Here is a 25,058-nt window from a genome sequence, read left to right as displayed (position 1 = left end):
TCCAAAAACATGGGATTCGATCCATGTAGGGTAGCCAAAGCGAAGTGCAGGGCGTCATGCAGAGGAAGCTACATTTTTAATCCTTTTCCTGCTCGTTTGCTCAGTCAGTAACCTGACGGCCACCATCCCCTCGCTCCGAAGCCTGCTGAACCGCACAGAGGCCGATAGCCATCTGCTGCCTCCGAAGAACAACGTTTCCCAGAGCATCAGGAGGATAAAGGAGTTGATCTGGCAGGCCAGGGACGCCGCCAACAGAGTGAGCCTCTGACACAGGACATGCAGTACATCACCTTATACTGACCCAGAACAAGAAGTACACCACATTATACTGACCCAGGACAAACTCTACATCACATTATACTGACCCAGAACAAGCAGTACATCACATTATACAGACCCAGGACAAATACTACATAACATTATACTGACTCAGGACCAACACTATTTCACATTTTACTGATACAGGAGAAACATCACCACATTATTCTGATCCAGGAAAAAACAAGAGCACCATACTGACCCAGGACAAACCATACCATCTATTATTATTATACTGACCCAACAAAAACTTACAATATGTGCCATTGACGCATGACAAACAATTACGTACATCTATTATATATAGAAGGACACTGGGTTCTCCTAATCCTATGTATTTCAGCAATACACTTTTCCAGAGTATTCCTATACACAGCTGCCTTGCTACATGCTTGTTTATAAGCAAACAACAGATAGATTTGTGGAAGTCCAGTTCTCTAACCACTCCACCACTCCACTAAGTGAACCAATCTGGTTCATGATAATAATTATAGAACTACCTGTATATCTAGAGTGGTACAGATAATTATTAATTTTTGTTTTAAACTTCGTAGGCCAGCACTACTCAAATTCACCCCTGATTTTGGGGAACTGCACCTGTTAAAATAGTTTTCTGTATGTATTTCTCGCCTTTGTGTGTCCGCAGATCTCGGTCCCTGTGGACTTTTCAGGCGATGGGTTTGTGGAGCTGAGGCCCCCTTCTGACCTGGAAAACCTGAAGGCCTACACCAACCTTGCCTTTTCCCTGCAGAGACCTGTCCTCCCAACACGCATCCCCCGACAGAAACCTGCTGGCTCTGGAAACATGTTTGTGCTTTACCTCGGCAACAGAAACGTGAGTGGCCACCTCAAAAAGCCCCCAGAAATGACTTAGCAGGCATCCTTATCCAGAGAATCTTATGCAACATATGAATGTATATATGTGTGTATATGTATTTTTTATGTGTTATCCATCAAAAACTGACAGATACAGAAGTACACCAATATGACAGTGAAGATGTCAAGTGTGCTTGAACCTGTAACCTTTCAAACCCTGTTTTACTTTATTATGCTGCCACCCCTTTTATTGGTCTCAGAAACATCATAGATTTCAGGTTTTTAACAAAATATACTTTTTTATCAGTCATAGTTCAATTACTTCAATGAAAGTAGGTACATTGTTTTCTTAGTGAGTAGTATGTTGTGCGTGGCTGATTTCAGTGTGTTACACATAAGTACATATTTGAAAGCACAGCAACACATTTTATGTTCATACTGTGAATCTGGGAGAGACTTGAGCAGGTACTGTCTGGTAGTAACAATAGCGCCTATTTTTTGTTGCCAAACCCTGAGCCATAATCTGCTTAGTAACCTGTTGTAGCATTTAGCTTTCGCAGTAATGGTGGGTAATGATGACCTGACTGGCTTGTGTTTTCCTGTCAGTCGTCCAAAGACTACATTGGAATGGCCCTGAGGGACAATGTGCTGTACTGCGTTTACATGCTGGGTGGAGCCGAGCACCAGATCAAGTCCAGCTCCATCACAGAGTCCCCTGCAGAGGCGGCATTTTTCGACAGGGTGAACTTCCATAGGTGCATGAAAACCTTTTTCACAAAGCTTCAGGGGTTTTGATATTGATGGGCCTTCCTGTACTGTTTTTGAATGTTGCAAGTTATTGCATCCCTCCTTTTTAAAATGACTTATGGTCTCATGGTCAAAGGTGAAAATGTTACAAAATGTAAATATAAAGTCCTGATTTCTTGTTTGAGAAACAGATTGAAAACACTCAGGTCACAAATCAGTCCATCCAAACCTTTTTCTTCTTTTTTATTTTTTGTTCTGAATTTGAAATGAATTTAAATCCAAGCTTCAGACCTGTTGGGAAATACACCTAACCCTATCCTTAACCAATCTTTTGATCCCATCAGAATCTACCAGGATGTAGAAGTGAATCTCACAAAATCCTTCACATCATCCAACCCCCACCCTCCGCAATCCAGCAGTTCACAGGGGGATTCTACTGGAACACTTCTGGACTTGGATCCTGGAGAAGTGGTCTTCTACGTTGGTGGATATCCAGATAAGATCTTCACTGTAATGAAGCTATTTCCATTTTTTTTTTCAATAATTGTAGTAATAAAGGATTGGATGTATGTGGCACTGTTCATCTCATGATCTTAATGTGCTTTAAATCACCTAAACCACCTCTAATAGAATGTATAGCATCTACTTAGATGATGCACGATAATGAACTTTCTTCAAAATGCTCATCATAGATCAGCTGAGTCCATCAATCAATCACTCAGTCAGTCAGATCAATACAAATCATTAAATATATTTCAGATGCAAAGCCTTTAAGACATAAAGTTTTGTAGAACACTTCAGAATTCACATTTGGAAATACAATATAATTTTAGCAAATATCACTCTAATAAGACGACCTGAAATAGTACTGTACAGTTGTTCACAGAAGTTATGTGATTTAAAATGTATTTTTATAATTATTTATATTTTTATATTTATATTTTTATTTATATTTATTATTTGATTATTTATGTAATTTATGTATGTATGTATGTTTTACAATTTATGTAAGTAATGTTACTTAGTATGAGCAAACTATTTTGTTTTGTATGAAACAACAAAGCAGTCTTTTACTGTTCTGTCACCGCAGTCACCTTAAACAAGATCTTATTCTTTACCCTCCAGCCTCCAGCATCACTACGTGACCATGAGAAGTACACAGGGTGTATCGAATTCTCCACTTTCAATGATCGATTCATCAGCCTGTACAACTTTAAGAATGTCAGCAACATAAACAGAAAGCCACCTTGTGGAAGGTACAGTTTTTAATGAACAGAAGCATATAATCTCAAAAGCCTAAATGCCATTTGATGTACCTTTTGAAGAAAAACAGAAAAAAACATGGGTATTTTCATTTTGGTCCCAACCAAGAACAGCACATTGTTGATATCAAATGAGAAGCAAATCTTTACTGGGTAAACAAGAGCAGAAAGATGTAATTATGACATCTATAGTTGTGTTTTTAAATGATCTCTTTTTACCACAAGGGGATGCTCTATTCATTCCAAAGGCAAAAAAAAAAGAAAAGAAACAAGATTAATCTGGCATTTTATTGAAATAATGTCACTTCTGGATTCAGTCGAAACCACCTAGACACCCCAAGGGATATGACCAGGTTCCCTTTCATTTGGTGCTATATTCATCTTTTGGTATGTTTTTATTGAGTGAAATTTTGTGAAACTTCCCCATAAGTTTGTTTGGCAGCTTTGACTGAATCAGGGGGGAAAGGGGTGGGGGGGGGGGAAAGCTTTCACATTGGACTGCTAAGCTTGTTGTGCATGTGAGTCCAGTGTGGACAGTGAAGATAAAACCTGGAGCAAAGATAAAAGCGACTGAAATCCCTAAGTTAATTGCATCTCTTGCTGTGGTGCTGCATTTGCGCGTGCCAGTTTCATTCCCACATGGACTGCAGAAGCTACACAAGCCTGAGGCAATATTACACAAACATACAAACCAAGAGTGCTGCCGAGATCCATTTCTTACTTTCTTTTACAGATATTCCCAAGGACATATCTCTAGGTACTTTGAAGGAACTGGGTATGCAAAGGGAACCATCAAAAAACAACAGGATTTATATGTATTTTTCCAACTCGTCCTTAGCCACTCAGAAAATGCAATGATATTTTACATTGGAAATGAGGTATGTCACATCCCTATATACTGTATCTTAAAAAGTACCTTCATCAGTTGTTATTGGTGCAATAAATTGTGTATTCAGGTGTGTATTCATATAAGCACACATACTTTCAATTTATATCATACAGTCTTTTTAAAATAGTAAATACACATTTGATGTGGCTGACCAACCATCAGCTGGCTGCAGGTTATCTCTCCTCTTTTTACACACAGAAAAGGTGAGTTAACAAAGATAGTTTATTACTCAAGAATATTGCTGGAACAAATCACTGGAAAGAAAGTGGTACTTATATGAATAGCCACAGGGTGGTGCTAAATGAAACATGCTAGAGAAGGACTTGGTGGAATTCTACTGCAATAATGAGATCTTATATTTCATTTATTTAATAGGCACTTTACTAGCTTTGCTGCTTGAAATGCACTATTCTAAACTCACAAAAGCTATAATTAATCAGCTTTCTCTTCTTTTCAAACAGGACTCTTACTATAGTGTGATTGTGGAAAAGGGGTACATTGTATTGCGATGGAAAGTAGGTAACAATGTGATGGAACAAAAAAGTCCAGAGAAAGAGTTTCCTATGGTAAGATCACTTACTCCATTCATTTGCGATGTTTGCTCTGAATGGATTTAATTTGAACAAGGATGTCTCGTAAATCATCTTTATTACAATGATGTCTACCCTTACCAAACCCATTTCTAAAATTGACTGTGACCATAGGTACCAGTCCGAAGGGGGACTTTTGTTCTAAGGGGTGTTCTGTTGTAAGGGATTGTACTGTTGTAGATGGCTGTCACAAATAGCATTCTTTCAGGCAATTGAGAATGAAGATATATTTGGGTATATTAGGTAGCTGCCTGGATTTTGGCATGGTAGTGCATTGTAATGTTGATTTTGTTACCTGTTGAGAGAGGAGATGAATAGAGACAATGAACGTGTTGATGCAGCTAATTAAGAAATAGTTTTATGATGTTATTTGACTTGAAAATCCAAAGTGATAGAGTTTCTATGTACAATGTTTGATAAATTTGCTTGGTTTACTTATTCTGCAGACTAAAAGTAAAGAGATTCAAGTTGTGCTTCTTGGCAACCAAAAGAAAATCTTGGTTCGGGTAACAGGGCGGGATGTGATCACTTCAAAATACACCCAGGGAGTGTATAATAGTTATTATATTGGAGGTCTCGCACCCTCATTGAGAGAGAGGTATGCATCTTTCCTTTCATAGTGCGCTTCAACCTCTGATACAGGCCTTCTCTAAAATAGTCAGATGTCAGAAGGTGTGGTCAAATCCAGCCTATTAGGAATATTTTCTGATCAGTATTTACACAATTTCCGGTACATGTTGGGTGCTTTCAATTATAATAGAATTGTTATGATGCTGGCCAATGATTTAGGTAATAAAAAGAACTAAATTTAAAAAAAGATGAGAAAGCTAAAAAGTAAGTGCATCAATAAAAGTATAATCGTTGCACTGCAGGTGTCAGCATACAGTATATCAAGGAAATAACAATAAAATTAATTTCTGACCAATACACCTAATTTCAAATGGCTCCTGGCAAGTATCCAACAGTTTGACCCTGGGACATTCTAATAAATTAATGAATCAATTAATGATAATCACTCATGATTACCTATAAGATTCTTAAAATATGATTCCACACTCCTATACTTGACCATCGTCAGTGTGTGCATTATTGGAATAAAGCTTTTCAATGGTTTGATTTCACAAAAGAATATGCATTTATTTTTATTCAGATACAACATTACTGCCACACCATTTAAAGGATGCATGACAAACATCAAGTTGGATAACATTGTTGTCAAGTTTGAGGATGAAATCGGTGTTGGTCTGGGGTGTTCCAGTGAATTCCTGGTATGTCACAGTGCACAGGAAATTAAATGACCCTACTGTAAACAGAAATAAGAAATAAAAATAAAGTATTTGTTTTATGCTGTAATATGACCCTCCAAATTTTATATGCGTAGTGCAGTGGTGACAAATCAGTTCTATCAACAATTTATCAACAACAATATCAACTATCAGCAAATGTTTACTATCCAAAAAGTAAATATTCTCTGGAGTACTGTCAGCATTGTAACTTCGCTTTTCAGAACTAATATTGTCCCTATATGCTGTATAGTGTTGTTATCATCTCATTAGTAAATGCTGTATAATACTTTTAATCATGATACTATACTGTTGCCCATCAGTAAGTATGGAGCGCAGTGGTGCTAATAGCTCATCAGTAGGTCAGTGTTGTAGGGGGAGCCCTTTATCCGTGGCCCTCTGTTTAACCTCAGGCAATCCGTGAGTCCACGTTTGGCCTGGGTGGCTTCCTCTCTGCTCCACCGAGGGGCTTCAAGCTGACCGCTGATGTGACCATCTCCCTGGGGTTCAGGAGCATGGAGAAGGGGGGTATTCTGCTGAAAAACAGCCAGGAGGTACATTTCTCACCGCTAAACTACCCCTCCCACCAGGCAAAATTTAAGCATTTGATTTGACAAATAAATTTGATTGTTAGTCTGTCGTATTGAAGGTGAAAGATGTGCAGTTTTGCTTTTTTTTAACATTTTAAATGATCAGCGTCTATCAAAAGATGCAAATGCTGTACCTCAGTTGAAATTGTGCATATTTTTTTCCTGATAGAGCACTGACATTGAACTTTCCCTGGTTGATGGGTTTGTAGAATTCAAATTGAACAACAAGGCTTTGAAGTCAAATAGACTGTACAACGATGGTAAATGGCACTACCTGACAGTAGAAAAGCGTGGTTCAAGGTAGGAAAAAACCCTTTAATTATTCCACAGTATATTGAAGTATTTGTGTGTGTGCCTCATCCAAATCTTTGAACAAGGACGTTAAAAAGCATCAGGATATTTGAGTATTTACTCGCAAGATTATGATTTTAATAAGTTCCCATTTTGATAGTCTGGGAAAAATCTGGCCTTTTTCTGGCATTTCGTTTGTGAACTAAGCTGGCTGTTGATGAATGTGACTCAAACAGGAAAATTGCAACATTTCTATATATATGCACAGTAAAATATCCAGTGTTAATTCAACTAATTCATTTGACATTTTACTGTGTAACTATGTGAATGATTTACTTTGAGATATGATGGGTAATCAGTATTTGTCTATGCCTTCCTCAGGATAGAAATGAGGGTTGACAAAGAGGATTCGGGACAGGTGCAGCCTCTCTCCTCTTCAGTCCCTGCTAAAGGACAGGACGTCCTGCTGGGGAATGGCACCTTCCAGGGCTGCCTCACCAATCTTTACATGAGGAGGTCCTTTACCAGTTTCCACATTTTTTAGACAGCTCACTATTATATTGGATTACAAAATGAAGCACCTTTCAGAACATACTTCTAAATGTATCCACATTTATGGCATAAACAACACTTAGCTAATATTCTGCAAATAGAATAATATCATATAATAATAATATACAATAATAATATTCTTTTAAGATTGCTTTTAATACATTATTTTCAGAAGTGTTTTAAAACCAGAGCTGGGTGAATAAATGAAATATATGTTCAGTAAAACAAGAAAATAAAAGAATACATTTTCATATATTATTTCATAAATATACACTGTATAAGTAATTATAAGAAAGCATTATGGGGTTTCATATGGGAGCCATGTGTGAAAAACACTGGCTGAACAATAAATGAGTGCAAAATATCAAGAAGAATATAAACCAAAATATGCCAAAGTAGACTACATACACACCAGCATTCATGTTGTGCATATTGCTTATATTGAAAGTAATATTAATACAATATACATGTATTGAAAGGGTAAATAGGGCGGCATAGTGGTGCAGTGGGTAGCACTGTCACCTCACAGAAAGAAGTTTGTGGGTTCGAATTTCGGCTTGGGGCCTTTCTGTGTGGAGTTTGCATGTTCTCCCTGTGTTCGTGTGGGTCCGGGTACTCCGGTTTCCTCCCACAGTCCAAAGACACACAGGAAGGCTAATCTCTAAATTGCCCATAGGTATGAGTGTGTGAGTGAATGGTGTGTGTGCCCTTTGATAGATTGGCGGTCTGTCTAAGGCAGTGGTTCTCAACCTCAGTCCTGGGGGCCCACTGTGTATGCTGGTTTTCGCTCCAACCACAGTTGCAATCTCAGTCTTTTAACAAGCTGTTCATTTTTTTTTAATTACGTGTTTTTCATGTTAAGAGGAATTATTTGCCCTCTTAAGTCACATTATGTCAGAAATTGCTATGCATGGCGTGAAGAATAATATTCCATTGTGTTATTGTGTTGCTTTTTAAGTTTAGGAAACAATCACTTAAAAAGAGGTAGCATTTTTTTAACAGATCAAATTAACGAGGGAAATTAATAGGCTCCTAATTAGGTTGCTGAACACGTGTTTAATTGCTTTAAGTGCATAATATATCCTTTAAACTAATTAGCACAATACACATTTGACTTATCATTTTCTTTGTTTTAGAATTTTTTCGTTATCTATCAAATGATTAAATTTAATGGCCAGGTGTCCACACTTTAGGAATTAGGAACCTGTTGATTTGCCTCAGTCTTTATTTTGATTAGTTAAAAAGTTTTTTTAACCTCTTTATGTAATCGTCTACAATATAGCACAATGTGAATATGGGACTTTTATTCTTCATGGCATGCATAGCTATTTCTGACACAAGGTGGTGTAAGTGGGCAAATAATCCCTCTGACATGAAAAGCACCTAATTAAGGAAAAATAATAGCTTGTTACAATTCCAGGATTGCAATTGTGGTTGGAACGAATACCAGCATACACAGTAGGCCCCCAGGACCCCCCGTGATAGTGCTCAGGATAAGCGGGTATAGATAATGGATGGATGGATGGACGGATGGTTAAATATGGACATTTACAAAGGAAGTATATCAAGTATATCATGGATGACATATAACAGTTTCTGCAAAACAAGTATTTAATCAGTGTTGCATGATCATGCAATCGTAGCTCAGAATAAATAATGAATTAAAAATAAATAAAAATGAATGAATTGAAACACTGCCAGCCCCCACACTGAAAGCCCACTCTGACTGGTCCTGTCCTAGGCCCAGTGCCCTGTACAAGCCAGAGGACTTGAGTGCCTTCAACTCCAGCGGGGATGTATTTGTGGGTTTCTGTGCACCAGAGCGCCCCTCGCAGTTCATTCTCGCCAACGGCGACCAGAAACGTGCCCGCTCTGCTCGGGTAAGTGTCATTTCTGCACAGAGAAGCTAGCCATGGTTGGGGGCACAAAGCAGCCACCAACAGTGGAAAACATGGCAGTGTTGGCACTGTCAGCACCATCAGTTATCTTTTCTTTACCCAATGAGCCCCACTGAGGTAGATAAAACAGAAAGAATCTTAATCATTTTACTGGCCAACAGTACCTTGTATGTCAAAACAATATCAGATTTTATGGTGTGTAGTAAACTTGTAAAACCACATGAAGAGGTGTAGTATTCCCGATGAACTTGTTTCTGGAGAAAGTTCTAACAGCATGAAGCACAGTGACTTAAAGCCATCTTCCCAAATTAAGAAAAAGGACAAGGATCTGTAAAAAAAGTGTAGTATAATGGGTAAGGAATTGGTCTGGTGACCTAAAGGTCACAGGTTTGATTCCTAAGTAAGACACTGCTGTTATACCCATCCAGCCAAGTTAATAGCAATAATTTTGAATTAAAAATATAAGTGATCTGATAGTGTCGGCAGTGTGAACATCACAAGTATAATATGTGTAAATATTCATACACATTTATACTTGTCCATCTTGCTACAGCAAAGCAATAGGGAGTACAGAAGCTTTTCAAGTCACAGTCTATTGCTTAAATGCAGGAGAAAAAAGGTGTTGCATTGACCAAGTGATCTGCACATGTTTCTGTTGAATAAATCTGCCTAGTTCACAGTGAGCTGTGTTCACCTCTATCGCCCTTATTTGTATTGGTGTTGGTGACCTTGTGCAACACTAAAATGAATACTCTCTGAAATTAATACTGTTTGTAAAGTAGGTGTGTGACACAACAACACAGTCACACAACAATGAAAAACCATTGATCTTACATGTCTCCATAAGCACAAATTCACAAAGTTAGCATATACCTGTGGGAAACTGTGTGTTACAGTAATGTACTTTAGGGGTCCCCAGTCCTGGTCCTGGAGAGCCACAGGGCGTACATCATTGTCTGTCATTATCAGTTAACCAATCAGTTGTCTTGCTTGAATTTGTTACTGATTTTACAGGATCAGGGTTGGGGACACCTTAGCTTCTGTATGATCACACAAAATAGTGCTACAGTTCATAGTAGCTCTCCCTCTATGTTTATCTCTCTGCACTGGGCAGAAGAGAGAAGTTTGGCGGGGTGCCAGCACTGCTAAGTGCAGTCTTCCCTCTGCCGTCAAGCGTGCTTACCACCTTGGAGGTCCCACCAGCCACCTGAGCTACAACATCACTCCACAGGTACTCAATCACAGGTAGGCAGCATCTCTCTCTCTCTCCAACAGAAATGTACTTAAAGAAAGTACTTTGCCTATCTGAATAAATTCCTCTGTCGTATAACATAAAGATAGCATAACACAACAAAAACATAACATAACAAAACATGTGATGTCACATTCGTCCTTAGGCATCATTTCTCACTAGCCTTCAGGACCAGGTCAGCGGAGGGGCTGTTGCTTTTTGTCGGCAGTAAACGAGGTCACTGTCACGTGGCCCTGTACATGACTAAAGGCAGAGTCAAGCTATCTGTCGGGGGGAATCGGCCAATCGCCCACAAGGAAAAGTGCAATGATGGGAAGTGGCACACGGTAAGTCATTTACATTGTTATTAAACAAAACGTAAATCACCTTACTTAGCTGAACTATGTGTGCCGTATGTATTGTGTAATGTGATGTGCTAGAACGATGCTTCAGTGAGGGAAAGCAAAGCAGAGGCATATGTGTGAGTATGTTTCACAGACCGGGCTGTGGGAGATGCTATTCTATAGCTGATATTTAGGTTTGTTAAGTATGTCCTTTAATTATATGCAGCAAACACATTCTGGCCATTACCATGCCAAAGCCAAAGGAAGTCATGACACAAAAATGATTAGCCATGTGCAAGAGGTTTCTGATGTAGCGTGCTATCATTAAATTCATACTGCAAGACACGGGACATGAGTCTTTCATGCCACAGCTACAGTACAAACTACATTTTAAAATATATAATTCTGAACAATATTTTCCACCGGTGGTAAAATATAAAAAAACAATAAAAATTAATTAATTTTACAACTTTTTCTTGCTTCAAATCACTACAGATGAACTCATATGTAATCGTGATTGCGGTTTCATATTATGTCAAGTGCTTACACAGGAATACCTCGCTTAAGATAAACATAATTATGTTACAGCTGTTATGTTTCTTGCTGATGATGTAATCATCATGCTAACCTCTCTACGAACAGGTCATGTTTAGCTTAGAGATGTACACATTCCACCTGGTAGTGGATCACCGTCGTGCAATGGATGGGGTCTTATCTCGCACTAACGGCTCCTCTCTGGAGTTGCAACCACCAGTTTTCCTGGGTTCTCTGCCTCAGTCCACTTACACTGGGAGTCAGGTAAAGAGTCTTATTTCTTACATACTTTTCGCACCTAGATACCATGCATAAAAACAGACTCACAATCATAGTACATGTCCAAGCGCTATGTACATACATTTACCACACATTCAGACAGACGCACACATGCACTCACACACTTTCTGCAGGTGCATGCACCTAACTCTGTAGCACTTGGCTCTCATACACCATGGTGATTTCAGGAATCCAGTGTACGTATCAGAATTTATTATCTTCCCACCAAGATATGCTTCTTTGTGGATTTTATTGTACACAGCAGACTGATGACAGCAAAAGACTCATAGCTGTGTTTATTCCTGCAGATGCTTTTCCCTAGGGACAGTGTGGTGGGGTGCATTCGAAATTTTAAGATGAACAGCCAGTGGATTGAGGAGCTCCCAGCCAATCACGGAGCCCCCCTATGTTTTGATGGAAATACAGAGAGAGGCACCTATTTCTCGGGAAATGGGGCATATGCTGCTTTAGGTTGTAAATATTTCCCATTTAAACCAATTTTCCTCATGTTAAGTGCCACATCACTGTTAAATTAAGACAGCAGGAACCCTACATGCACGACATCTGAAATAAACCCCTGGTCCACAGCAATAGGGAAATTCGCTTTTTACCAGAAGGTCTATAAATTCAAAAATGCTGTTGTATCTATGAGTGAGATTCTTAACCTGAATTGTTTAGTCAAATACCCAGCTAAATAAATTTTTAAACGTAAAAAAAAAAAAAAAGTTGTACACCTTTTTTAATTGACAAAGTGTATTGCAATAATCGCACAGATTATGATTATCCATTTAAAATTTGATTGCAAAGAATACAAATGAATTTTTAAAAATCAATTTTGTGATAGTGTTTCCGTTTTTCAGACTGCCCAAACTCCATTTTTATGGGTGTTGATTTTCACCTGGAGTTTGAGGTTCGTCCCAGAAACCTGACAGGCATCCTCCTTCACATCAGGGATCAGCATCACCCCCACCTTGCTTTGTTCATGAAGAAAGGGGAGGTGAGTCCAGGACTTGGCTTCTCTGAAGCATGACGTCATTGGTAACCCCTCCTTTGTTGACACCTAATTGCAGGACGAGTATTACCTGCTGTCCACTTCTTGCACATATAACAACAAATGACTTGTGCACTGATTGAGCGGATGAATCAACTGCTGCTGTTTATTGCATATGCTATCTCAGTTCAAAGCATGGCTGTCACTAGTTTTCCAAATGGGAGGAAAGCAAACCAAGACCACTGGCTCAAATCAACGTTCTTATGATTAATCCTGCTGTGTATTGAAGGAATACTGAGCCTCTTAGAGGAATACTGATCCTCTTAGAAAGGCTTAAGCCTTTTGTTCTGCCCTAAATATTGTATCCATCTCTGTTCATATCCACAAATGACTGGGGCTGCATCCATACCTACCTCCCCCACCATGCTGATGGTCACCATTGACAAAACGAAGCATGACTGACTCACTACTCTTGCCCAAAACGCTATGGTACCCACCAGCACCACTGATGCCAGTATGTCCTTTTCTCTTGTAGGTTGTGCTCCAGGTGAGTGGTGCAGCAGGTGAATCCAACGTGTCTGTGACACAGGACGGCCTGTGTGACGCCCTGTTCCACCGTGTGACAGGTACAGTGCAGCTCAACCACCTTGCTCTGCTCCCCAGTGTGTCCTTAACTTCTACAGCTAATCTACAATAGTTAACGGGTTTTAATTTATAAACAAGTCATGCATTGCATTTGAGTCTGAGCTAGCTGCTGCTACTTTTTTTTTACCTTTACTTGACTTTGCAGATCTGTTGTATATTAATACATCAGCTCAGTGTTTTTATGTTAGATACTGTTCATCATAGAGCTTTGAGATTTGTTTCAAGCTGTAAAGCCCTTACTCACCATTGCACACTGTGTTCCAGGGCTGGTTAGCCATCACTGTTCATGTGGGAGCTCAGCCACTGGAACCTATTTAGATTATTCTGGGAGAGCTTTCTTATTATTTATATATCTACTTTACTCATAAACTTGAAGGAGAACATAGCCTGAGGTCCCAAGGTCCCCTTCTGCCAACTGTCCCCAAAGCTTGGATGGAGATGGACAAGAAAGATTTTATGATCTCTGCCCCTCCCCCCACCCCACCCCCCTGCATGGAATAGCCTGCAGAAAGATTTGAAGCTTAAGGCACTAATTCTTCTCAGTGAGTTCAAATCAGTTATTAGGGCAATGGTAGCAAATTCAATAGGAAATTATCATTGCTTTTGATTGTACTTTTGTTCCTGTTTTTCTCTTGCTCTCTCACACCCTCTCTCATGTGCTTACTTGCACACTTGCTTCGAATATATAATATGTTTTATTTCACTTTTTATATCATCTGTAATTTTGCGTGGCAGCCTTCTTGTTCAGGTCTCCCTTATAAAAGATATTGTGGATTTCAGCAGTTAATACATAATGTGCCAAATGTCTCATAACAAAATTAAAACCAAGAGACAGTGTTCAGTCTTACTAAGCATTTACAGCACAACCTTCTGAAAGGCCTTGAGTTCTTTTGCTTTGGGACACCGATACATTCTCCCTAGGGTTCATTTACAGATTATTACAGTACAACCATTTTCAGAAAAAGAAATGTTTAAATAAATTTCATTTATGCACCCATATTAAGTGACAAATGCATGGCAAGCCACCCAGAATTCCATAATATGTTTTCAGAGAACAGCCCATAAGGTCTTCTCAGATCTAAATGCACTGTATGATTTTTTAAGTTTCCAGAAAGAAGACTGGGGTTCAGCTCACAGTGGACCAGAAGTCTGGGAGCACAAGAGTTTCCTCCTTCTCTGGCACAACCAATGAATGTCATCTCTATGCCGGTGGTGTTCCAGGTATTGTCACACATCTCACTGGCTCCAGATCATTTTCTGGCCAGAGGTGGATTACCCAAGGGTCAGAAAGTAAAAGCCCTGCTATGTGTTTCTCCCATGAACTCAGCCAGCTGATTTCACTCATTAGTTCTACCTCATGGCTAAAGAATTGCACTCAGTAGTAAATCCTGATGCTTGGAGCAAAATACTGGGGAGGACTTACTTTATGAACCTGGATTTTCCACGTCTGCTTCTGGCAAATTGGTTTGTTTCTGGAAGGCTATGATAAGCTTTAAGGCACTGCATATACAGATTGCACAAATACAGATCTGAGATATACAGTAAGAAGCCATAGACCATTCACTGTGAATTAGTGATGGACCGTCACTGTTACAGTGCTTAAATTACCTTGGCTAAGAGATCATTGAGCTGTTAGAATGAGCCACTTGTCATTTCAACACACTTCCAGACTCTCTCTAAGAGACATTTACTGCATGAAAAGGCTATAGCCCTGAAGCAAACGTGAAGTGGCAAACTGTCCGTGATTACAATGAATAATTATAATTCTCAAAATAAATGGTATTGTTATTTACTGGCAGATTGCCACATACTCTGTAACACCCTGGGAACGAGATGCAGCAGTTCTGGGTTTTCACCATAATTTTTTACATGGAGAGAGTGCGCCCAGACAAACCATTTCAATGCCACACAGTTGAAAATAAATAAAATTTTGTGCCTTATTCTGGGAGATACAGGTTAACTTTCATGTAAAAACACAAAACGTGCTTTTAAAATACTTGTATCCCCTTGTCCAGACACCTTGCAATACCACAAACTTCCAGTCAAGTCGTCTTTAATTGGCTGCATACGCAACCTGCGGATAAACGGGAAGTCCATCTCCCTTGGTGAAACATCTCAAGTGTTCGGCCCAGTAAATCTCCAAGAGTGTCCTTCAAGCTGAGGACAGCACTGAACACTGATGGAACACTGAATACTGATGTATCACTGTGCACCAATGGAACAATGACATCATATTGACAGCTGACAGAACATTGGTCACTAACGCTGACACAACGATCGCTGGGAAGAAGTGGTGGGCGGTCACACATGGTATCCTTCTCACTCAAGTGATGGGACAAGCTTACACTTGTAATAAAACATTTCTAATTGTTGAATAAAGAATAGAAATTATGGAAAAAGTTGTTTTAAAGTGTCTTGAATAATTCTCTATGAAAAAAAAGGAAAATACCATTTTATGCCTAGGAATATTTCTTATTTCTTCTTTAAATGTCACATAAAACTATATGCAAATGAATACAGTATGTTAAAAATTGCATATGCAACAGGCTCCTGAGCATAGACTTGGTGTCATCGGATTTAATGTGGTATACTGGTTATGCATTTATTCGGCAGAAGCTCCTGGTTCACAGCATAAGAAAAACAAAACTGAAATGGAACATTTCATTTTTTAAATTAACATCATCACGAGTGACTTATGCAATCACATGCAAAAACCTCACCCTCAGCCATTTCATTTTCATTTGGCAGCGCCTCAAATTATGACATCATAAATATCTACAAGGAAAAGCTGGGTCTTACATTACTGCAAGAGGCCTGTTCGAATAGGATTAGAATCAGAATCAGTCAATGCTTGACTGATTTATAAAAGTTTTATTGAGTATCTTAGGTGCATATGTAACGAGGCTGTGTTGGACTGTTTTTACTGTGTAAATATACATAGTTTAGTGTGGTCATATGACACTATGGAACCTATGTATACGGCAGACATGCTTATCGGGAGCTGGTGATGACGTTACTCTAAAATGCCAGGCCGTATGCTGGCTGCTTCCCCCCGCATTCATTGATTGATTGATGTTTCCCCTTGATTGATGAATTGATCATCTTCTGTTTCGTGTCCCGGACGAGGGGTGGGTCCGATACCCAGCCGCTATCCATCAGGCCAATTACAAGGGCAGCGGAGAGCCGTCTTGATGTCCTTTTAGAAGGAAGTTTTGCAGTCATGCGACAGAGATCTCTCCAGGGCGAGCAAGCTGGGAACAGCAAAAGAGCACATTGTTTGGTATCTGGCATGTAGAACATTAATTATCGCAGTAGTTCGCCTCGCAGTTAGCCGCCTTGGCCGTGTACGTTATTGCATTTCCCAGTCCTGGCCGCCCTGTGCAGACACGGTGCACCTGTTCATGTTTTAACTGATATCGTTGGTTTTATATTGTAACAAAATTATTTTACTGTGGTTTGTATCCTTGTAATACCCTGCCTTGGAACAGTATTGATGTACTTTTATTATTTTCGTTCCTTTGGGGGAGGGCTAGGCTGTGTCCATGTAAAATAATCACTGGTAGCAGGTTAAAGTGCCCTGTAGGGGTGTGGGGTTTATAGTGTGTATCTGCCCAAACTCTTCTGATTGCTGTGTAGGGCCTAAAGCTATTTAGTGTGTGGGAATTAGTGTGCATTCCCCCTAACTCTTCTGGTGTGCTGGGCCGTGCTAGTGGCAGGCACCACGAGACAGCCCGCCCGCCCGCCCCCCCCACCCCTGTTTACTGTTTCCAATTCATTGTACAATAAAGATTGTTACTGCCTACATCTGTATACATTTCCTGTATGTACCCTAGTCACTGAAGTACTTCCCAAATTTAAAGGTCTCCCACCTTCCTGGGAGTGGCGTAATCCACTATCTAAAATAAGTAAAGTAGGCTATTGTTACACACATTTCCATTTTATATCTTTGTTCTTCTGTAAATTATAATCACCTTGTCTTTGCTTCAATCATCTACAGAAGAGCAAAGATATAAAAAACATATGTATATGCACCTGAAACTCCATACAAAACTATTAATAAAAATAATTTTAAAAAGTCAAGTATGCACTGTGAGTCTGATTCATATCTTTTTAGAATAGACCTCTTGCAGTATGCTAAAACCCAGGTTTTTCTTGGAAATATAGATTGTCATATTTTGAGGTGGCGGCAAATCATAAATTAAATTTTGTCCCATTTCCAAAAATGCTCTTGCTTAAAAGCAACAGTGTGCATTCTTCTGAACAATGAAAAAGAAAACCTATAGAGTTCTGCTTTCCAGTCTCATTAGCAACCAGAACAGTACAGGAGCACATTATTATTAATAATCATAATAATAATTAATAATATTAATATTAACAACAACAATAATAATAATAGCAACAATATCTGCTTTACAGAGATTAAAAACTGTTTTAAGAGGACACACATTTAGTGAAAGCAAACACAGTAAAATAAAGTAACAAAGGCATTCATGAAAGCAACACTATAAAAATGAGTTTTAAGACATAGCGTAAAAAAGACACTAACTCAGACACTAACTTGAACCATAGCAGGAAGGCTGATCCAGAGCCTATAAGGGGCCCTAACAGAGAAGGCACGATTACCTTTGGTTTTTAGCCTAAATTCTTGAACAGCCAGGGGTGCCTGAACAAATGACCTAAATAGCCTCAGTGACTGGCAGTGAACTAAGAGTTTGTTAATGAATTCAGGTGCCAGGCCATCCAAAGCTTCCGTAGTGATTAGTAGAATTTTTAAATCAACTTATTATCATCTTATTTTTGCAATATTTTGGAGTTGGCAATTGCAAGATTGAAATAGATTTTTGTGTGTTGTTCTAAACTTAGGTCTGAACAATTTTTTTGAGGTTTGAAGGAATTTTTCAAAAATATTTCTATTTTCTATCACTGTTAACAGTTGCTTAGTTACAGCTTTCTATTATATCTTAGGAATGCAAGGTAGCTTTGAAATAGTTATTTAATACAGAGGCATCAAGGTTAGGCTTCTTTAGAAGGGCTGGATAATAGCCGATTTGAAGTAGGCTAATCAGACACACATCCAGTGCAAGGAGAACAATATAAAATGAATAGCAAGTCGGGGCCAATTGGCCAAAGTCTTGTATGTATGATGTCTAGGATGCCCGCTGCATGTTGATGGCAACCATCACACTACATACTGTGGATTGTCTGAATCTGCTTGGCCACAATTCCCAAGAGATCTCAAAAAGCCTTCATCCTGCAGTGGACAATTAAAGAGTGAGCCATTGTGCGTTCCAAACACACGTTGCTTTTCCGAAAAGAAACTATACGGTCTTTTAGGGGGCTTCTTTGCAGATGAAATTGCTCACCACTCGGCAGGTCCTATGAATGGGTTGTTACGGATTCAAACGGTTTCTCCAACAGCTTTAAATAGCCTACCGTATTCAGAGGCATTGTGCAACTACAAACGTGTGGATTAAAGACTAATTACATAGACTGTACTGTGCGTGTTATGCAATTACCCTGTGAATAATGAACTGACAACACATTTTCAATTGTCCTTCCTTGTTCAGATAACTGTCGGTTACACAAACCTGTTCTACCCTACCCTACACATTCTGTAGTAAATTACCAGAACTTTAAATTACAGTAGCTCCTGACGGCAGCCGCGAGGCTAATCGCTGATTGGCCAGTTTGTGTGTCGTTGGGGTGAGAGGTTGCTGCTGTCACCACAGCGGCTCTCGCTTTTGCCTGCGCTGTTGCAAAGGGTGAGGAAAAGAAACTCATCTGGGGGTCCGATAGGGAAGTGCCGTCTTTGACATCTCTCTTTGCATTAAATGAGTGTAGAATGTTTTGGAATTAGAATAACAAGAAGCAAACGCAGCGCACAGAAAACAATCTTTAAATATGTTACCTTGCGTATTGAACAATTAGCTACATAAAGGTAACCGGCAAACAAATCATAGCGAGAATGAAACGAAACCCGAAATTTGTGTAGCCTAAATACGATAGCCTCGATGTCCTGCTTTTGAAAGTGCCATGGGGAGAAGCTGCGATCAAAGCTCTTCAAAACGAATGTAACATTAATGATGAAAGATCTTTTAAAAAAATCTCACTTGACGCAGATTTTTGTTTGAGTGTGTCTTCAGTCTACAATCTAGCAAGCTAATCGTGAAGCTTCGGAAAGGGGCTGGCGTCTGCGGCTTCTGCTTGCAAGTGAGACTGGGCACGCATTACCCACCCATAGCCTAGTGCACAAGGTAATACCACTGTTCTCCTGTTGCATATTTGGCTAGTTTCTGTTTAAACACGGGGGTGTGGATACCGGTTCATCTGTTTGTTTCCCACATAACCCATTTGTGATTATTGTAGGGTACGCAATGGCGGGTCCCGAACAGACACAACAGGAGGTCGAGGCAAGAGGGGAGCGGATAGACGATGCGGAGCTGGCTCTCCAGGGCATAAACATGCTACTCAACAACGGGTTCAGGGAGAGCGACGAATTGTTCAGGAAATACAGGTAAGAATATCCAATAGTGTTGTATTGCCTCGCCGATTAATCAGCTACCGGCATCTTGCGTTGCCGTTCTACTGCTCTATTACATCGGATATGCGTACTGTCTTGTTTCTACCAGTTGCTTTTTAGCTTAGCTTTGACTAGGCACTGTGGGCCTGGTTCAGTCAATTATAAGGTATTGCAACTGACTAAAATAATAAATTATATCTTCTAGTTTGTACTTATTTTCTTCGCCTGTATGCAAATCAAAATATCAGTTATAAACGAAATGCTAAATAATTGCTTGAGTCTCTTTGTGTACCGCGACGTTCGCTATGAAGTGTTGCACGTTACTGTAAATTGCACCGATGTAGCCTGTCCACCTGCTAGCCGCCTACCTGAAAATCTTATATTTGGTGTATCTTTCACATTACCTCGCACTCACTCGTAGACAGAAACACCAGTTGGTCCTGGTTGAGAGTGAGACGCACTCAGGAATATTGCACCTGAGCTCCCAGGTGAGGAAGCAGCTCATGTCATCGCTGGAGGTGTGGAGCGAGTGGGCACGGGCATTCTGCTGTTGCCAACGAACAGAGCCTAGGCTGCTGCAGGAGGGCTCAGATTCTCTTGTCTTCTGCTCAGAGTCGTGTAGCTAGCTCGGGAAGTCAAACGGTGTATTTCTGCTTTAGAGCATTGGGCCTCATTCACCAATATCTTCCTAAGTTTTTTCTTAAATTTGTTCTTGAGAAATTTCCTAAGAAAATTCAACGTCAGATTCACGACGTGTTCTTAAACCGCAGAATTGTTCGCACGTGTTCTTAAAATGATTAATCCCATTGTCCTCGTAAGTGTAAAGTGCGTGCCAGTTGTTCCTAATTAGCAAAGGTAAACGCCCCGCCAATGCCCATAAAAGGGCATGAGACTGCAGGGCCGTGTGCGCACACAGAAATCGAAAAGAAAAGTTGAGAGCGAACGAAGTCAATAATGCCCAAACGAAAATCTAAAAACGGTGGAGCACCGGACTCCAAACGTAAGAAAAAAATCAGTAGTTCTGAAGTGGAGGTTTTGCTGCGGGAAGTGCACAGCAAATGACGTGTCATATTTAGTAGCGCCAGTAGTGGATATAAAATAACACAAAAAAGATGCATGGGATGATATTACTCGTTCAGTGAAGGCTGTATCCCGAGAAGGGCACACAACTGATGAATTAAAAAAAAAAAAAAAAAAAGGTTTGATCTCAAATCTGAGGCAAAAAAAAAAATTAAATAAATAAATAAATAAATACCGGTGGGAGTGGGCGCAAGGAATTGCGTGTTATGCATTCAAACGACAAAGCGCTTCTGGTCACATTAATACCGCTAATTAAATCAACCGGCAGTAAACTGCATCGGAGTAAACCCGTCGCTGCACAAAACACTGCACAAAAAATGTATTGCCAGTCATTTTGGTGTCACCCCCCTAGTGACGTTCTCTTCTTCAACATGTCCATGTGTATAAAGTGTTACTTAAGTGCTTAGTTTGTATTCAAAATTTAAACATTTGCTTTTGCAGTATAGACCAAACATTGCATAATTGAAACCCCCCAAAATAAAAGGTCACTACAATGGTTTGATTTTTATCATTTACTCCCGCTGAGGCAACCACCCTCTGAGGCGGAACCTAGCACCTTAATGCTTTGTAAAATAATGAAAATAAATATTAAAAAATATTATAAATGATAATTTAAATCCTATAATATTATACAACTGTAGAATTGAAGAAAACGCAATAACCAATTGTTTTGCACAAACATGTCAGCACTCAAATGTGCGTAAGTGTGCTCTTGAGTGTGCGTAGATTCTGTTCTTACCTAAGAACAAATGCCAAATAAGAAAACATTGGTGAATGGTAGAATCTTCGTGAAAGATAGATAGATAGATTCCTGTATTGTCATTGTACAACAAAATTAAGTAGCAATCCTGACGGTGCATTCACACATAACAAACGGCAATTAAAAAAAAGAACAGAGTTCAAACTAAACTAATTTAGAGTGCTAAATATATAAATAAAATATGAAATACAACATGCATGCACAACATGTATAAAATGTATATATTTGCAGTAACCTATAAAACAATAAGATATAAAACAATACAATATGGTATGATTAGCAGCTGAGATATTGAATTTCGGATATTGCACATTTCTGAACTGGCCCTATGTACAAGTAGTGCAATTAGGAATATATACATACAAGGTGCAGTTGAAATATAAACATCTGTGCAGTGTTCTTTAAATGTAACTGCAAGTATGTAGTGCTGATAGTCACACAGGTCCCAAATAGTCAGGGTCGGTGTTTGGCAGTGTTCAGTTCTCGTATGGCTCTGGGGTAGAAGCTGTTCTTAAGTCTGTTTGTCCGTGATATGATGGACCTGAAGCGTCTGCCAGAGGGCAGCAGGTTAAATAGATGATGTCCAGGGTGGGATAGGTCAGTATTTCAGTATGTTGGCTGCTCTACTGAGGCAACGAGAGCTGAATAAGTCCTCCAAAGAGGGCAGTGAGCAGCCGATGATCTTCTGGGCAGTATTTATGACCCTCTGAAGGGCTCTCCTGTCTGCTGCAGAGCAGCTGGCATACCACGCAGAGATACAGTATGTCAGCACACTCTCGATGGAGCAGCGGTAGTAGGACACCAGCAGCTTCTCTTGCAGGTTGTTTTTCCTGAGGATCCTCAGGAAGTAGAGTCGCTGCTGTGCCTTCTTGACTACTGCGGTGGTGCTGGTAGTCCGAAGCTGTGTAAGTGGGTTTTAAGAAGAAAATTCTTCTTAAGGATGGTTGGTGAATGAGGCCCATTGCTCTTAAGGTCACAGGTTTGGACTGTGGAGTGACTACATGTCCAGTCTGAAACCATTGTAATAATGTATGAAAATCCACAGATAGCCCTACTGCCAAAGCCACAGATTTCTCAAGTTCCTTTTGTCCCTTGAATCACATCATTTTCAGAAGATATTCTTTGTTGCTTATGCTATCTGTATTTGTTTATGTGAGCTTATATGCATTGTCTATACACTGGGCAGTGCTGACTTGCATGCTTTAAGTCTTGCAATTCACACATTATTAATGGCATTTATGTGCACAGCACAGCTTGTAACTATCATTACAATATGACATTAGTACATGACAAAGCATTTCAGACTGTTGATGACATAATTTGTGCCCATACTTCCGAGGCATCATTATGACTCCACTTGACTTGCAGATGGTCACATGCTTATGTTGCTTTACATGACATAATCACTCACGGAAGTAAGCTGAACAAATAGTTTCATTTTTTGTTTAGAATACAGAAGTTATTCTGACACTCTGCTTTTAATTTGGCTGCTAATGGTAATGAATGCAGGCCTTTGCCATTTTAAATGGGAACCAGAGTGACATTCCCACAATATAGTTTTGGACTTAATAAGAGTTTTCATTGGCTGACTTTGTGTCACATGTTAATGAGAGGAGTTGAGATTGCTATGAGTTTGACATGCTAAAATGTCTAATCAGGGAAACCCAGTGTGTGTGTATTTAAACAAGCACGAAACCGTCCAGACCCATGGCACACCTGTACTAACTAGAGCTAGCTACAGTGAGAGCACCTATTATCGACCACCCGGGGGGGGGCACGTGTATATACCACCTTAACCACTGCGGACAAGCCAGCCGCCACTTCGGAAATCACAGTCAAGCCAGCCGCCACGTTATTTCTTTCTGCATGCACACTTGTGTTATTATTACGGTAATTAATTGAATAATCCGTCGAAAAACACGGTTTGCCAACGCTTTCATTTTGCCTACTTTACAGTCGACTAATAATATTAGGGTATGATTCAGAAAGTGAAATGAAAAAAATACACTATTTATCATTCTAAACGCCAAATCAATTTCACTGGCTCACCAAGGAGGTTATGACTCGGGAGAATTCACTGTGGAATTTTAATATTCAGAGCCTTGACGTCTCTTATACATATATCATATGCAGCATATTATGAAAAGGAAATTGTCTGTTTCCAATCACTAATTCCACTTCAGATTCTAGAAGACCCCAGGTAGCTGCACAAAAAGTTCAAGAACGATTCACTGTAATTTCAGAATAAAGACATTTCAAATATGTTATACACCAAAACAAGATGTTGTACTCAGAATTTATTTAAAGAAAACAGTCTGTTTCCAATCACTAATTCGACTTCTGACACATTCTTGAGGACCCCAGGTAGCTGCACAAAAAGTTCCAGAACGATTCACTGTGGAATTTCAGAGTAAAAGTCCTCCAAATATATTATACACTAACAAAGGATAATCTACTCAGAATAATGTAAAAAGGAAACTGTATGTTTCCAATCACTAATTCCACTTCTGGCACAATCTAGAGGGCCCCAGGTCACTGCACAAATATTTCAACAACTTTTCACTGTGGAATTTCAGAATAAAGGCCCTTTGAGAATATACTATACACTAAAACAAGATGTTCTACTCATAATACTATTAATAGGAAACTGTCAGAATTTCAGCTACGAATTTGTGCACGTGCATGTCTTTTCCATAAAACATTGGCCAAACACAGCTGCATATTGCATAGCCTATCTGATAAACTCTGAGGCCAGCATGTGATCAGATGACACATTTTGATTGCTGGTCTGAAAAGTAAAGAAAGAAACTGGCCAGTTTGCAGTTTTTTCCTTAGACTTCTCCATTTGTTTCAGGCATCAAACAAGGGTAGTCTCAGATCCCCTCGTGACATCATTACCTCACTCACCCATGTTATCCAGCCATGAGCGATTCCCATGCTAATGTGAGGGTCATAGTAGCAACCTACATTCCCAGTGCCACTGACAAAATGGGGCACAGTATCAGGTTCGTATGTAGACAGTGTGGTTGTGTTTCTGTGCTAAAGAACTCTGTAGCTGAAGGTTGAGGTAGTGCACTGATCAGCTGCACCTGCTTTTCCCACTTCCCTGTACTAATTAGGACCTATTTGATAGTGGAGTGCATAAATATATTCATGAAGTTTCTTTGAGCATACATGTTGCAGAGATATTCTCTCTCTCTCTCTTTTTCTCTCACACACACACACACACTTACACATTCTCTCTCCCCTGTGTGAGAGAGTGAGTCAGTTTGTACCATGATGTAATGGTAATGAGCATGGACTAGAGGACGTGAGATAACTGCTTAGAAGAGTGTGTGTGAGGAATATGTGTGTGTGTGAATGGATGAGAGTGGGGTAGGGAGAATGTGGCATGGTGCCTCAGTAATGACAAGAGGTGGAGTCCATGATGCATTTTGG

General features: G+C 39.6%; 2 protein-coding genes and 1 long non-coding RNA gene across 5 annotated transcripts in view; 2 read left to right on the top strand and 1 right to left on the bottom strand.

Annotated features, from left to right (window-relative positions):
• The window catches only part of LOC135253363 (laminin subunit alpha-3-like), a 31,895-nt gene extending 16,474 nt beyond the window's left edge, over positions 1-15,421 (top strand). For both annotated transcript variants that reach the window (XM_064332542.1, XM_064332543.1), the window contains 21 exons: positions 105-256; positions 965-1,153; positions 1,741-1,889; positions 2,226-2,391; positions 3,007-3,137; positions 3,877-4,021; positions 4,494-4,598; positions 5,069-5,220; positions 5,773-5,890; positions 6,319-6,459; positions 6,665-6,795; positions 7,168-7,302; positions 9,080-9,218; positions 10,351-10,481; positions 10,634-10,814; positions 11,454-11,609; positions 11,933-12,095; positions 12,485-12,621; positions 13,151-13,241; positions 14,365-14,481; positions 15,276-15,421. In XM_064332542.1, coding sequence (XP_064188612.1) covers positions 105-256; positions 965-1,153; positions 1,741-1,889; positions 2,226-2,391; positions 3,007-3,137; positions 3,877-4,021; positions 4,494-4,598; positions 5,069-5,220; positions 5,773-5,890; positions 6,319-6,459; positions 6,665-6,795; positions 7,168-7,302; positions 9,080-9,218; positions 10,351-10,481; positions 10,634-10,814; positions 11,454-11,609; positions 11,933-12,095; positions 12,485-12,621; positions 13,151-13,241; positions 14,365-14,481; positions 15,276-15,421 — 2,975 coding nt within the window. The remainder of the gene's footprint in view (positions 1-104; positions 257-964; positions 1,154-1,740; positions 1,890-2,225; positions 2,392-3,006; positions 3,138-3,876; positions 4,022-4,493; positions 4,599-5,068; positions 5,221-5,772; positions 5,891-6,318; positions 6,460-6,664; positions 6,796-7,167; positions 7,303-9,079; positions 9,219-10,350; positions 10,482-10,633; positions 10,815-11,453; positions 11,610-11,932; positions 12,096-12,484; positions 12,622-13,150; positions 13,242-14,364; positions 14,482-15,275) is intronic.
• LOC135253365 (uncharacterized) lies at positions 6,351-20,542 on the bottom strand. 2 transcript variants are annotated; one of them, XR_010329595.1, is made up of 4 exons: positions 20,185-20,542; positions 13,505-16,511; positions 13,113-13,193; positions 6,351-6,438 (listed from the first exon to the last, which is right to left on the bottom strand). It is a non-coding gene; the product is annotated as an uncharacterized LOC135253365 (long non-coding RNA). The 2 variants fall into 2 exon arrangements; XR_010329594.1 differs by lacking the exon at positions 6,351-6,438 and having other exon boundaries at positions 12,657-13,193.
• LOC135253364 (tetratricopeptide repeat protein 39C-like) overlaps positions 18,983-25,058 on the top strand; it is a 28,676-nt gene continuing 22,600 nt past the window's right edge. The window contains exons 1-2 of the mRNA XM_064332544.1: positions 18,983-19,514; positions 19,627-19,774. Of these exons, the coding sequence (XP_064188614.1) occupies positions 19,635-19,774 (140 nt within the window). The 5' untranslated portion in view covers positions 18,983-19,514; positions 19,627-19,634. The remainder of the gene's footprint in view (positions 19,515-19,626; positions 19,775-25,058) is intronic.

This window comes from Anguilla rostrata, chromosome 4 (assembly GCF_018555375.3).
Source record: "Anguilla rostrata isolate EN2019 chromosome 4, ASM1855537v3, whole genome shotgun sequence".
Classification (NCBI taxonomy): domain Eukaryota; kingdom Metazoa; phylum Chordata; class Actinopteri; order Anguilliformes; family Anguillidae; genus Anguilla; species Anguilla rostrata.
The sequence above is the reverse complement of the archived record's forward strand: the minus strand, read 5'-3'. Positions and strand labels throughout refer to the sequence as shown.